The sequence below is a fragment of the Dipodomys spectabilis genome, unplaced genomic scaffold, assembly GCF_019054845.1.
Source record: "Dipodomys spectabilis isolate Male_0828 unplaced genomic scaffold, ASM1905484v1 ptg000264l, whole genome shotgun sequence".
NCBI classification, from domain to species: Eukaryota; Metazoa; Chordata; class Mammalia; order Rodentia; family Heteromyidae; genus Dipodomys; species Dipodomys spectabilis.
Window position 1 is genome coordinate 7,299,413 of NW_024870941.1, and position 13,845 is coordinate 7,313,257.

At 50.6% G+C, this 13,845-nt stretch overlaps 1 protein-coding gene across 1 annotated transcript in view; it reads right to left on the reverse strand.

Moving 5' to 3' along the window:
* Positions 1–13,845, reverse strand: part of Col22a1 (collagen type XXII alpha 1 chain) — a 183,926-nt gene that overhangs the window by 144,399 nt on the left and 25,682 nt on the right. Inside the window, exons 4-8 of the mRNA XM_042699956.1 lie at positions 13,090–13,201; positions 8,684–8,807; positions 5,133–5,408; positions 4,307–4,387; positions 2,943–3,059 (exon numbers count right to left, since the gene is read on the reverse strand). Coding sequence (XP_042555890.1) covers positions 2,943–3,059; positions 4,307–4,387; positions 5,133–5,408; positions 8,684–8,807; positions 13,090–13,201 — 710 coding nt within the window. The remainder of the gene's footprint in view (positions 1–2,942; positions 3,060–4,306; positions 4,388–5,132; positions 5,409–8,683; positions 8,808–13,089; positions 13,202–13,845) is intronic.

Here is a 13,845-nt window from a genome sequence, read left to right on the forward strand (position 1 = left end):
GGAAAACGTCTGCTTGCTGCCAGAGCTTGGCCTCCTAGTGAAGGGCTCTGACTTACTGGGCCTTGTGTTTTCATAGACATACAGGTAGAAGAGGAAGCCAACACCTGCCAGAGGCTGTGAAGCCGTTTCCTCCCTGTGGCTCTTTCTCAGAGGTAGAGGGAACCGGCCACCTTTCTTCTGTACACTCCTGGGGTTGAGCCATATTCAGAGCTCCTACGTCTCAACCAGATAGCATACTATAAGACCTGAAGGGTCAAATCCTACTTGCCACAAAGCCTCTGTGTGCAGCCAAGTACGATATACACAGGAGGAAGCCTAATGTCTATAATCAGAAATGAGGAATGATGGACTGCCTACAGCAGTGGCTTATTGGGTGGTGGTGCCTAGACTGTGTACATTGACAACCTTAAATAGCAGGTCTTTGTCCTGTCAACAGGAACAGAGGATGTATGCTTTTATCCTTCACCCCATCTGTCTGGCCCACCCACCCAGCTTTTCCCACCCTGATCCATTTATCCATTGATTGAATCATAACTTAATAACAGTCTTCTCTGTGCTCAGCTCTGTGGTAGTCACGAAAATAGACATGTAAAGATCCAGTCTCTGCCATCGGAAACATAGGGTCTGACAGAAGCAATGAGAGGGAGACAGTTTCCAGGTAGTAGAGCCACTGCTTGTGTCCTGAGGCAAAGGTCTCACGGTGCCTGGGAAAGAGCAGGTGTGGAATAAGTATAGAATGGACGGTGGGAAATAATATAAGGGAAGGAAGGAAAAAAGAGCGCGTGGGAGGAGGGAAAGGGAAAGGAAGGAAGAAAGGGTGCACAGATAACACTGGGCTCAGCAAGATTCCTTGGGCATGTCAGAAAAGCAGGCATCAGCCAGGTAAAGGCACAGAAGGAGAAGAAAGGTGTTTCAGACATACGATTGGGCCGTAGTTGAGAAAATCCCTCCGAGAAACGGAGAGCTCTGACCTGGCCTGGAATTGGGAGCAAAAGCATGTGGTGAGGCTACAGGCACCTGGGAGACCAGTGTGGGTCATGGGTAAATCGAGAAGACTCGAGAGAGTGCCTCCAGGCCATTCAAAGGAGGTCAGCCGACAGCCCAGGTGTGTCTATGAGCTGGAGGGCAGGGCACTGGATGGGAGGGGAGGCCCTGTGACCCCAGGTTTCCTGCCAGTGACCACAGCAGCCTTCACAACTCCTCCCCAGGCCTGGGCCTGGCTCTGAGGAGAAGCCCTGGCCAGGGCAAAGCTAGTTTTGGCTGCACTCCCCGTCTGTGTGCCCAGGATGGTAGAAGATCAAAATCGCCTATGCATCGCCCTTCACACTGGGTTCTAACTGGAAACAGCATTCAGAGGGTTTGGGTTTAGACAGCTGCTGCTGTGATTTCCTTGGCATGCAGGAGGAAGCCAGTCTGTGGATGGAGGCCAACATCAGCCGCTGTCTGGAAGAGAAAGCACCCTCCGCCTGTCCTGTGTGTGCACACACGTGCACACACGCACACACAGATCCTTCCTCTGCTCCCTACATCCCGACATCGGGCTGGGGGACCCTTCATATTGACCTTCATACTGCCATAGCCCAAGATCAAGGCACATCTGGCCTGGCTTTGGGTTGGGCCTACAGCAAACTGGGTCATCATTGGACAACTCCATTGGACTAAAAGCTCCTGAAGATATCCTGTGGGTCTGACACTCTGGGTACAACAAAAAGAAAGGAGGGTGGAGGGAAGAGCATGGGGATAGTGGGCAGAGAAGAATAAAGAAGCGCAGAAGGCAGGAAAGAAGGCACTCCAGTTGCTGAAAACATCTCTTTACCTTCTGTTCTGTGTGTTCTTAGACCAGGCAGGGCCACTATCTGTGGCATGTCTCCCACTGTCTGAGGCATGTCTCCCACTGTCTGAGGTATGTCTCCCACTGTATGTGGCATGTCCCCCACTGTCTGCCCCTCCTGAGCTGAGATAGAAACCATGGGTTGAGGGCTCTTGGGTTATCAGTCCAGAGGGACTTCCCAAAGCATGTTTCTACCCCTTGTACTTTTCAAAAAGTATATCTTTAACAAAGCAGTTTATGAATACAATGTATCATGATCAATGTGACGCCTTTCCACATTCTCACCAGTCCCTCCACGACTGCACCCTCCCCCGTTCTCCTTCCCTGAGCCTGGGATATATGGTTATGTTCCTCATGCTCAAGTAGTGAGCATGTTTTTCCTATCAATGAACACTGGTCTACAGAAAAGGCTAACAGCAGCCTCAGGCACAGGCTGAGATGAGATCTTTCATCTGTCCAGCAGACCATGGTGGTACTATTCACAGAAATGTAACTTTTAAATGAGAAACAAACATAAAATTTCAAGTGTATGTGTGGGTATCCAGATTATGGACTATGATTGAAGGAAACTGAATCCAACACTCTGGAGGCTGAAATAGAAGGACGATAGATTAGAGGTCAATGTAGTGAGATGAGAGACGGGGGATGGAGGGGGAGGAAGGAAGAAGAAAGGAAGGAACGAAGGAAAAAATTGGGGGGAGAAAGGGTTAAGAGTGTTTCTATAGTGCATATTTAGACCTTCACCTTTGTTCTGTTCTGAGTCTCTACTCGTACTCCAAGTCTAGTGTGACTTAGACATATGAGAGTGGGGAATGATACAAGTAGAAGCAGAACAACCTTAGGAATACATTATTAACCTCAGGAAAATGTTAAGGAGAGCCAAGCCAGAGAACCTCCTCTCCAGAGTGCACAAAGATTCAAGAATTGGAAGGTCTAGGGAACACTAAAGATGCTCTGGACCTAAGCTCACTGTGAGCCTATGGTGATCCTGCCCAGGCAGACCAGGGGCATGATGGGAAACTCCCGCCTCCCTGTCAGGCAGTCCCGCAGACCAACCCTTCCCCACTCTGGGGCTGCAGACTGGGAACTGAGGGCACCCTATGGCTGGTACCTTTTCTCCGGCTGGGCAGGAGCAGTTGATGGTCTTTAAGAATCCAATTTGTTCGCTGCCAGGGGTGGGCGGCTGTGGGGGCACAGGCGGAGGCTCAGTCACCACCGTCACCTGGCACTGGACAGAGAAAGGCCAGCAGGTCAGTATCTGACTGGGCATCTAGCAATCACTGTCTGGTTAAGAGGCTTTATCCTTTGGGATTCTAAGAAACAGGGCAGGCCCAGAAAACAAGTAAGACTCAGAGGCCTCTAAGGACGCCTGTGTGTGCAGGGCATATGGAAGAGTGTATCTGACTGCAGGTTCTGCTTCTCCAGAGGCTGCAGAGAAGATAGACCTGGCCAGGCTGCCCAGCAGCCACAAGAGCCTCGGCATTCACCACGCAGAATGCAGACAGGATGTTTCCTTCATAAAATCATGGGGAAGGCTAATAATGACACAACTCAAGGAGAATTACAGCTCAGCTTTTTGCACCTGGTAGATTCTCCTTTGGATCACAGACTTCCTCCCTTTGTCCTTTCCTCCCTCCCTCCCTCTCTCCCTTCCTCCCTCCCTCCCTCCCTCCCTTCTTTCCTTCTTTCCTTCCTTCCTTCCTTCCTTCTCTCCTTCCTTCCCTCCTTCTTTCCTTGTATTCTCTCTCATCCTCTATGTCTCCTCTCTTCCCTCACCCTCTCTCCATACCATCTGTATCTTTAGCACTTGCTGCACCTTGCATGCCACAAGCATGCTGAGACTAGACAGAGATTAAGTTCTTGTTGTGTTCTCAATCCTGGGCCAGCCAAACATTGTACATGGACATCACACTTCAGCCCTTTACAATTCTCATCTTTCTAGCAAGCCTGTCATTAGGATATAGGAGAAAGTTGGGGAGGGAGAAGGCTAGAGGAGAAGGTGGGTCCATCTCAGAGGGAGAAGACCTGCACAGAACAGCCCAAGTGGTCAGCGCAGGGCTCTGGGGCTGGCTGTCCTCTGACCATTCACCTCACTACCCAGCTCCAGGCTGCTTCAGGCAGCTTCCTCTTCCCCAAGTACTGGGGGCACAGAGGATAGTCCTTCTTTAGAGTACCTTCCAGCTTCTACCTCCTGTGCTTCCCAAAGCTGGACCTTGTCACGTTGCTGGCAGCTTTGGGGTCAGCTAAGGTCCAGACCACAGCAGCCCCTGGGGGGAACCTGCTTAACTTGACATACCCAACCCATTCCTGGTAGGAACTGCAATCAAAACCCAAAATGGTCACAAGGCTGCCCACAGACCACATTGTGATGGTCAGTGCCCCTCTGATCCCAACTGCCCCTTCCTAAGTCCTGGACACGCCCCTCCACAGCCCCCCATGAACCTCCTCCCACCCACTCTGTCCAGATCTGCTCACCGGACCAGATGGGATATCACAGCACGTCTCTAGTTCTGCATGTCTTGAGTCGCAGTAAATCACAATCCGCTGCAGGTCAAACTAGGAAGGAACAAGAGGAGAGAGGATGAATCTCAGGAACCATGAGCCAGAAATCTCCATGGTATCAGGCAAGCCCCGCCCCGTCACCTGGCCTACTTCCTCCTCAGGCCTCCCACCTCCAGCTGCAATGCTGCAGCTCACAGGGAAGCTAACCATGGTTCTTGCACCCCACCCCCGCTTCCGGAGGGAGCCTAAGCACAGGCAGGCTCAGGGCAAGCATGAAACTCCACTTGTTTCTATTCTGCAGGGACCACGCCTCCAGCCCCGACCCGGGCACAGACGCACCTGCCCACCTCCTTGTCGCCATCAGAGCAGGTGTGGCAGGGGTCTCTGGGGTTCACTGTGTTCCTATTTTTCAGCTTCTTTGCAAAATCTCCGTATAGCAGTTTGAGTATGCTGAGATTAGAATGTGCGGCTAACCCACACTGAATAATACCACCACCTCTCACACTTAAAACCATTAACACATAGGTGCAAAAGTTAAGGGCCGTGGTATGAAACACGCCTGCCCACAGGGAAGCGTTACCGACAGTGGCCAGGCCAAGAGAACAGACGGAGTGGGGGTTGATGAAATGGCTGACTGAGTGGATGAATGAATGAACATTCATTCCCGATCCAGGACCTCCCTTCTAGGATGGCCTGCAGTCCTGACTTGACCCCTGGCGTGTGGGCGCGTGGCATCAGGGCTTTTGGGTTCCCGGGCCCCCGTGGCCGGGCCCCGTTGCAGGAGCCCTCTGGTACTCACGTCGATGGGCACACTGTCGTACAGGCGTTTGCCAATGACCGTCTTGCCCTGGATGTCAATGTTCTCTCTCTCCTCGATGGGCAGCGTCTGCACCAGCTCGCAGTCGATATACAGGGAAACGTTCTGGGCCTGGATGCTCAGAGCCATCTTGTGCCAGTCCCGGTCAAAGAGGTCATTGACCCGGGGACCCCGGAAGACCACCCTGACGGCGTCCTTGAAGGCCCCCACGGCGTTGTACTCCACGGCCCTGTTCTCACCATCCAGCCGGATGGAGACCTGCGGGGAAGGGGCCTGCTGAGCACCTACTGTGTGCCCTGAGCTACACGGGAGATTTTTCTTTAACAAAGATGGCTCGGTCCTGGTTTCTGGCTCTCATTAGTTGACGGACAGCTGTCACTCAGGCCAGCTAGGTCCAGCTCTGAGCCTTGGTTTCCTCCTCCATATGAGAACATTATTAGCTACTATCCAGGCTGCTCTAAATTTACTATCAAATTCACGCTCTACCCAGGGATCCCACATTCACCTGCCTTAAGGGGCCATACAGATAAGAGACCCAGACAATGAGTGCAAAAGGGCTGGGTGGTGAGACCTAGTAGAAATCTTGACTAGTCCCAGGGTCTCCAAAGACCCCTGCCTGACTAAACCAAATGCATATCCTGGCCAGACTGCACATCCAAACACGAGACCCCATCTGTGGGGTCTCTTGCTAGGACAGGGTGTCTCCTGTGTCAGGAGCCTGGTCTGCCTGGGAAAGGTGAGTGTTCCTAGCCTTGTGCACAGTGTCTCTAGCAAAGGCAAGCCCTGGAGAAGGGTTGACTGGTGACTGCTTTTGAGGAGTGAATGAACATGTTCTCAGAATGCCCCGGCATGTTCACTTTTTCACCCTCCACAACACTCACAGAATGTCCTGTGTGAGGCAGGCAAGCTATGCGTTACCTGCCAGAAAATCAACAATGGCTGGGATGAATACTACGTCAGTGTGTACATACAGGGGCCAGAAGCTGAGGATTCACTGAATGAATGGATGGAGGGAGGAAGGGAGGAAGGGAGGGAGGGAGGGATGGATGGAGGGATGGATGGATGGATGGACGGATGGATGGAGGGATGGATGGAGGGATGGATGGAGGGATGGAGGGATGGAGGGATGGAGGGATGGAGGGATGGATGGATGGATGGATGGATGGATGGAGGGATGGATGGAGGGATGGATGGAGGGATGGAGGGAGGGATGGATGGATGCATGGATGGATGGATAGGTGGATGGAGGGATGGATGGAGGGATGGATGGATGAAAGCATGGTCACATTGCCCTCTGGGTTAGCCCTCCTCTATTCTGACAATAATGCTACTGTCTGCTCTTGGACCTCACAGTCTGACTTTTAAGGGCTTTGTCTGCATGGCTCCACAGCCCTTTGACTCCTACTCATGTTCAGTGCTTTCTGTAAACTTGGCTTTCCTTACACACACACACACACACACACACACACACACACACACACACACACACACACACACATGAGTGTTCCAGCTGTACCAGCCTCTCTCCTGTTCATCCTATCTGGACTTCCTCAAATGACATCTGCAGAAAACGCCAGCATTCAAGGGCAGTTTTAAGTGCCACATGTGATCAAGGAGACACACCTCTCTGTCAACAGACGGGCAATGACCACAGAGAGCCCGCAGAGCAACTGACCACCTTCAGCAGGCAGCTCATCTTCTGGCAGGCCCAGATGCAATACTCCTGTGACAACCTAGCATTTCCTTGGGTAAACAAGCACCACCAACAGTAGCTCCACCAAGTGAAAGTGAGCCAGCCGGTGTCTCTTCAAACATGAGTCTCAGCTCTTCCAAAGCAGACTCAACCTGTGTATGGCTCTGTGGTATTTCTACCCACAGCTCATTCCAGAAGAAGTAGGGGAGGGTGGGGGGGGGGGGAGATAAAGACATGGCAGGGAAGCACACACAGCTCTGCAAATGCCATGAAAGAAGAGAACCCAGACTGAGGGGGTGGTGTGGGCTCACCCCACAAGAATGTCATGGCAAGAACCCAGGCCCACTCGTCAGACCTGAGAAATGGAGGAGCAAATGTGTATCCAACTGGAGATGGAGGTGGAGGACGCACAATGAGCTGCCTACGCTCCAGAAAGGTGGTCTCTGAAGAAGAATCTCAACCTCTCCTTCAGCCTGCCACGTCCCAATGTGATGCAAGATGGTACAGAAAAGTCATTCCCCGGAACTAGCCGATCAGGTCAGACTAGCACAGAGACCAGCTGAGCAGGTGATTAATAGAATCAGCCAGAAAGCTCAACCGCCCAGGTCCAAATCTCAATTCCCACTCTTACTACATCTGAAAACTCAAATACCCAATTCTTTCCGTGGCTCAGTTTCCTCCCCTGTTAGGTAAAAAGAGTAAAACCTACTTGCAGGTCTAAGACAAGAACACGGCAAGGCCAGATGTGTCATGTACCCCATTACCATCACCCGCGTCATACACAGAGCACATGCATGTTGGAGAGCAATGCGTGCGGTGCCAGGGTGGGTTTTCACCCGACGAGCAAGCCTGTTTGTTTGGGGTAAGTAGCTGATTCTCTTAGACAGAACTCTGCAGCAAGGACTGCTGGTCCTATTTTATTCTAGCATGCTTTTGATGTATTTCATCCTCACATTAAAAGGCAGACAGTCTCTCCTCACTGACGGTGAGGAACGTTTACGCACAGTTTATTTTCCATGACTGGACAAAGAGATGGTTGGCCTGTGAACTCAGCAAAAAGAGGATTTGGGGGAGCATGGTTAATAGTGCTGCGTTCCTCCCGAGCCACAAGACTGTGTCTATACAACTTTGATCCCAAGATGTGTCTTTCTCACTGGGTTGTGCCACTGAAATGTTGTTCTGCCTTGTGGGTACTAGAAGCCAATGATGTGGCGGAAGATGGAGCTCAGAGCTTCATGCATGAGTAAACAGAAGAACTCGTCCATTCATAAGAAGACACTTACTCCTGACCATATATATATGCACACACACATATGCACACATATATATACATATATATACACACACACATATATACCAGCCACTCATATGGATGCTTTTATGTATTATCTGATTTTCTCAAACAATCATGGTAAGTATACTATATTTTCCATTTTCCACCTAAGAAAACCACGTCTCAGAGCCTTGTCTGAGGGGCCATACCAAGAAAGGATGTGGGCAGGATTTGGCCCAGGTACTTGACCTGTATCATGAAGTTCTGCCACCTGTGCTCCCAGCATAGCAAATGGCATTTGACAGTAGAGCTAGAGGCCACTTCCATGGCTAAGCAGGGAGTCACTGAACACAGGAACAAGGTCCCCTTCCTGTCCCCCTCGCTCAGGGTTGGTCTTGGTTTATTACTGGGAGAACAAGTTGGGCCTGGGGGTTATGTGACTTTCTCCAGCAGAGCTGTGAGGCTCCAGCCTGGATCTGAGCGCCATTGAGAACAAAGTGACCCACGCAATCTCCCGGGAGAAGGAGGCAGGCTCTCCACCCCAAGGCAGGGCGGTGCTTCACACACCTGAGGGATGCCATACTGATCGATGACCTGCCAGATGTACCAGTCCTCTTTCCGAGATGTTTTCCTGAACCGGAAGGTCGTGACAAAGGCGTACTCATCAGGAAGACCTTGGGGAAACACATCCCTGGGGGAAAAGAGAGACAGAAAACCCCAGGCTTAGAGTGTCAGAAGCCATTGCTCAGCTACCAAGTTCTGCTGGTTTGACCTTCCAAAGAATTCCACAGCCCGCCTCGTGGCCTGCACGAGTGCCGAACCTCTGTAGACCACCCCTGTGGCCTGTCCAATGCTTCCTCCTCAGCTCCTTCAAATCCACCCAGCCATGCTCATCTGCTCATCTCTCTGCCAGAAGCAATAGAGGTTAAGGGGTCTCTTCCCTCCTCCCCCCAAAAGAAATACAGTGGTGACTCCTGGATTTCCCCTCCCCACCCTGCTCCTTCTCAGCAAGGACATCCTGCCATATTGTACCCTGCCTTGTCCCCCTGTCCCTCATCCCAGGATGCTACGGCCTTCATGGGTATACCCTCCCCAGATTTATGGGCTGAAATCCTAAAGCCTATGGTGATGGGATTAGAGGGTGGGGCTTTCTTTTGGAGAGAGATGAGGTCTAGAGGGTGGAGTCCACAGAGGCTGCTCACCCTGTCCACTGCCTGATTTCACCCTGAGAAGTCCAAGACTGTGGAGTTCTAACCTCAGGCCGCCCAACCCTCAGAGCCAGGATAAATAAGCTGCAGTTACATCAACTTTGTTATATCAGCCGTAATGGGCCAAACCATAGGACGCTTTGCTCTCCCTGCCAGACCCTGGCCTCAGCGGGTAGGCAGAGCCAGTCCCTCATCTGGGGGCATCCTCCACTCCCCGCTGCTCCTCCCCAGCCAGTCCCAGCCCTTTTCCCCCATCCCCATGGAGGGCCAAGTCCTGGACCAGCCAGGCTCGATGCCTCCATGCCTTCCCACCGCATCCTCCGAGCCCATGTCCTTCCAGCTCCATCCGCTGCCAGAGCAAAGCCTCTGTGGATCGATCCCTGGCTGCTTCCCACCTCCCTTCCCCTCCCCTTACCAATAGGGTTCTAGAAAACGCTTTCTATACACTCTCTCATTTCTTCTCCCCATTTGCTCAACTCATGGCCACCTGGCCCCAATCCCTTTCTCCTCCTCACATTTCACATTTCCTCATGACGTCTCTGGTGAAGAAAGCTGATGAGTTCCTGTCTCTCAGCACTACCATGGCACTCACAGCACCAGAGACTTCCCAAAAACTTTCACCACACTTTCTGCAGAGGCCCGGTTCCCTAGACAACACTGCTATGAGCAGCGTCTTGTAGGATACCCAGTAACCCTGGCCTCCTCCCTCAAGGTGACAGCAGCATTCCTTCTACCCTCATTGTAAGAACCAAAATGCCTCCCAGATACTGCTGCATTTTACATGGGGAAAAAAAATTCCTGTTTGAGACCACTGACCTATGCTAGACTCACATCCTAGCAAAACAAACTTAGTTTAATTCTCTCTTAAAGTAACCTACAAGTTACTCACATGATCTCATTTGATGTAAGAATCCTTCAGTGAAAATTTGAAGGGTTTAATACAAAGCCAACAGTAAGTTTTGGTGTATGTCTCATGTCTTTATTGAAATAATGCACAAAGTAGGTATTCCAATCCTTGTGTTATAGGTGAGGGGACCCAGACTCAATGCAACATGGAAGACAGAGTTCACACCCAAAGAGTCCGGTCTCCATATATCTCTTGGCTTAGGCATCAGTCGGCTGACTGTGAGTTCATTCTGCAGAAGCTGGTCATGGCGAACCCCAAGCCTTGTCTGGGCAGAGGGCTGCCTCTGGGAACATATAGCACACTGACTTTGCCATTGAAGAAGAATCTGTCTGACCAGACATCCAGGAAGGGAAGTAGGGAGGCGTCTGCGTGCCTGGTTCTTAGATTTGCAGATCCTCAGGGACCCTTCTTTTGACCACTAAACATATGAGGAAAGATCAGGCCTCCCTGATTCTCAGAACGCAGATCCAAAGTGGGAGGTAGCGCAGTCATTCAGGATTATTGTCTGAGCTGAGAATTCACCCAGGAGGCATTCAGGCAGGAGGAAGAGCCTATCACCAACCTAGAGCACCAGGGCTTCTCTCAGGACCAGCATGTCCATGTGGAAAAAGACAAATTGTCCTCATCTAGGTCTGCAGACACAGGCTCACCAGCCACAGAGGGACATTTCACTTCCTCTTCTTTCTCTATTTTTCCTTAGTGAGTCTGGCTGTGCTACTGTTTTCTTTTGGGCTGCACTTTCTCCTTGTATGTTTAAGGTACATTCACACATACACATACACACACACACACACACACACACACACACATTTATACCCCCAACAAAAGTGGTATAAGCAGGTAGGTAATAGGTAGATAGGAAGGTAGACACACACACATACACGCACGCGCGCACACACACACACACACACACACACACAACCTAATATCATTATAATCAAGGGGTTGGCAAGAGAGGGCAATAGGGAATAAAACACTCTGATACACTCCTTCCACAAGTAATACAGCAGATTGTGTGACTACCATGCAAAGGGCAGTGGTTTAGAGAGTTAGAGGACCTCAGGATGAGGCCAGTTTTCTCATTCCTATAAGCTGGGAGATTTTGACAAGCTACTGCCCCTTTGAGAATCTCAGATCTTGCACCAGATCAATGATAATAATGCCATGCTCCCTTCTGTTTACAGCAGTGAGAAATAAATTAGATGTGTAAGACGTCCTTCACATGGTAAATAAGTGAGAAGGAAGACACAAATATTGAAATTAAACTATGAATATATACATTTCAAAGCATCGGACATTAAAGGAAAACTCTTCTTTCCTAAAATATCAAAGCTTTGTGGGTTTGATTTCCTGTCAGGAGTCGTGCCACCAAAACAAATAGGAAGCCATATAGAAAAAAAAATCCATTCCTTCTCAGGACAAATGTGAACATCACAGAACCCAAATACATAACCCACAGCCTGCATCCAATCCTCTGTTCCACAGAATAGAGCCTACAGCCATTTGAGTGTTTGATCCAAGTATCTCATGAAAATGAGGCATTGCTAGAAAATGAAAAGGATCTTCCGCTAGGCCCTTCCTCAGAGATTTGTGTAATGTTGCTCAATATCCTGTGTTTAGCATATGGTTCTTTCTGCTTCTGAGCAGTATGGCTGGGGAATTGGCTGGGGAGGATGGAGAGGAGAGGAGAGCCTGGTTCTGTCCCTCCGTGTGTACTCCTTAACCCATGTGGGAGCAGGGAGTACTGAGAGCATCCCCCAGGCATCCGTGCGTTACTGCCGAGGGAAGTGTTCCATGTCTGGGAAACAGCTGAAGTGAGCACCACCACCTCCATCTGATACCTGAGAAACAAGGCCCAGGGGAAGGAAGCACCTTTTCTCATCTCCATTCATGCCAGGCCTGGTGTAGGGGTGGAATTCAGACCATGCTCACTGAACGAAATCACTACACACAACATAAGCAAGAACCTGAACACATTTAAAGTTCACTCATTGTGGCCTGGTTTATTCACGCATCAAAGCCCAGCAACCCCCTGTGTGGGGAATGACTTAGCTCAGCACTCGGGCTGCAGCAGACATGAGGACACAGTCCCCACCAAGAGTTTAGTAGAGCAGGGCAGGCTGACTGCAGAGGAATAACTCTACGGTGATTGGATGTGCACCTGGTAGCTCGTTCTGTGCAGAGATGCAGGCATGAGGGGAGTGGATAAAGGGAGGGCCTAGCTCAGTCTAGCAGCCCAGCAGGAATGTGCTCCAGAGCACAATGGTTAAACTTGAAGGAGCAGAGGTGTCCCGGGTAAGGAGAAGAGCACCAGCAGAGGCCTGACAGTGAGAGACAGGCTCCAGAAGACAATGGAGACACAGGACAATGGACGTACAAACCACGAAGCTTTCAAAGCAAGGTGGTCAGGAATGTCAATCTCTTAGGCAGAATCAGGAGAAATGGAGATGTGGGGGCATTCAATAACGTGCCAAGCTAGGCACTCAAACTGGGTCTCTATTGGCCCAATCTGTACATGATCATGAGAGGTATGTGTCTCCCATATAACGCAATGGCTGATCCACAGTAGGTGTTATGTCCCTGTTACCAGGGATATTTGTTATTTAATGAGCTAACAGAAGAATGCATGGATGAATGACTATGACCAAATATAGATAAATGGCTGTGAAGGGACCAGAGAACCATTAAGTCAGTGATAATGAATGAAGAACCAGATTGACTCCGCAGGTTGGTGGCTGAGTTAATTTATCTAAGTGTGACCTCACCAATCGCCCCTGAGTACTGGTGCTCAGCATACAGCTGACTGGGCCCTTCCCTGCTCTTTGCCCAGGCATCCAGAAAGGGAAAAGAGCACTTACTCAGTCCTCTGCACCATGGGGAAGGATCCCATTCGGACATAGGAACTCTGTGCTCCATCCTCTCTCTTCCCCAGGATCTCCTTCACATTGAACAAATCCATGAGGTCAAAACCTGTGCAAAGAGAAGAGCTGGGAGTGAGTTTGACAGAGGGGACTGTGGGAGACAAAGGAAGAGCTCCTTTCTCTCTCTCTCCTCTCTCCCTCTCCTCTTTCTTCAAAACCAGGCAGTCTGCCTACCCTTGCCACTGGAGACAGAGCAAACTGCTCTAACACACACTCATGAGAAAACAAGCCACAGATCCGAGCCTCAGGTGACATTCCAAGGAAACACTGGGGCAGGATGCAGACGCAGGCTGTCCCACTGGAATGTGAGCTGAGTTAAGAGCATCCTGTTTCACAGTCAAGCGTGAGGCAAATGGAAGGCACGCCGGTCGCCTCCTGCTAGGGGAGCCCGGTGTTCCAGAGGCCCAAACACCTGGATGGCTTCCGTGGGCACATTACAGCATGGGGCTTTCCTTCCTACAGTCACAGCTTTGCCTTTCCATTTGGATTCTGCTTGGGTGGCAGTCTGGCAGCTTTTACATCGGATGATTTTACAGAAACACGAGAGAGAAAACTGCCTTCACAATATCGCATTCACAGAAGGTGTTTGGTTTGGTTTGTTTGGGTTTGGCTTTCCTTCTAAGAGAACTGAGGAAGCATTGTGAATGGGAAGGAATGGAGTGGTCCCGGCTTGGCCTTGGCCTGGAGGGAGTG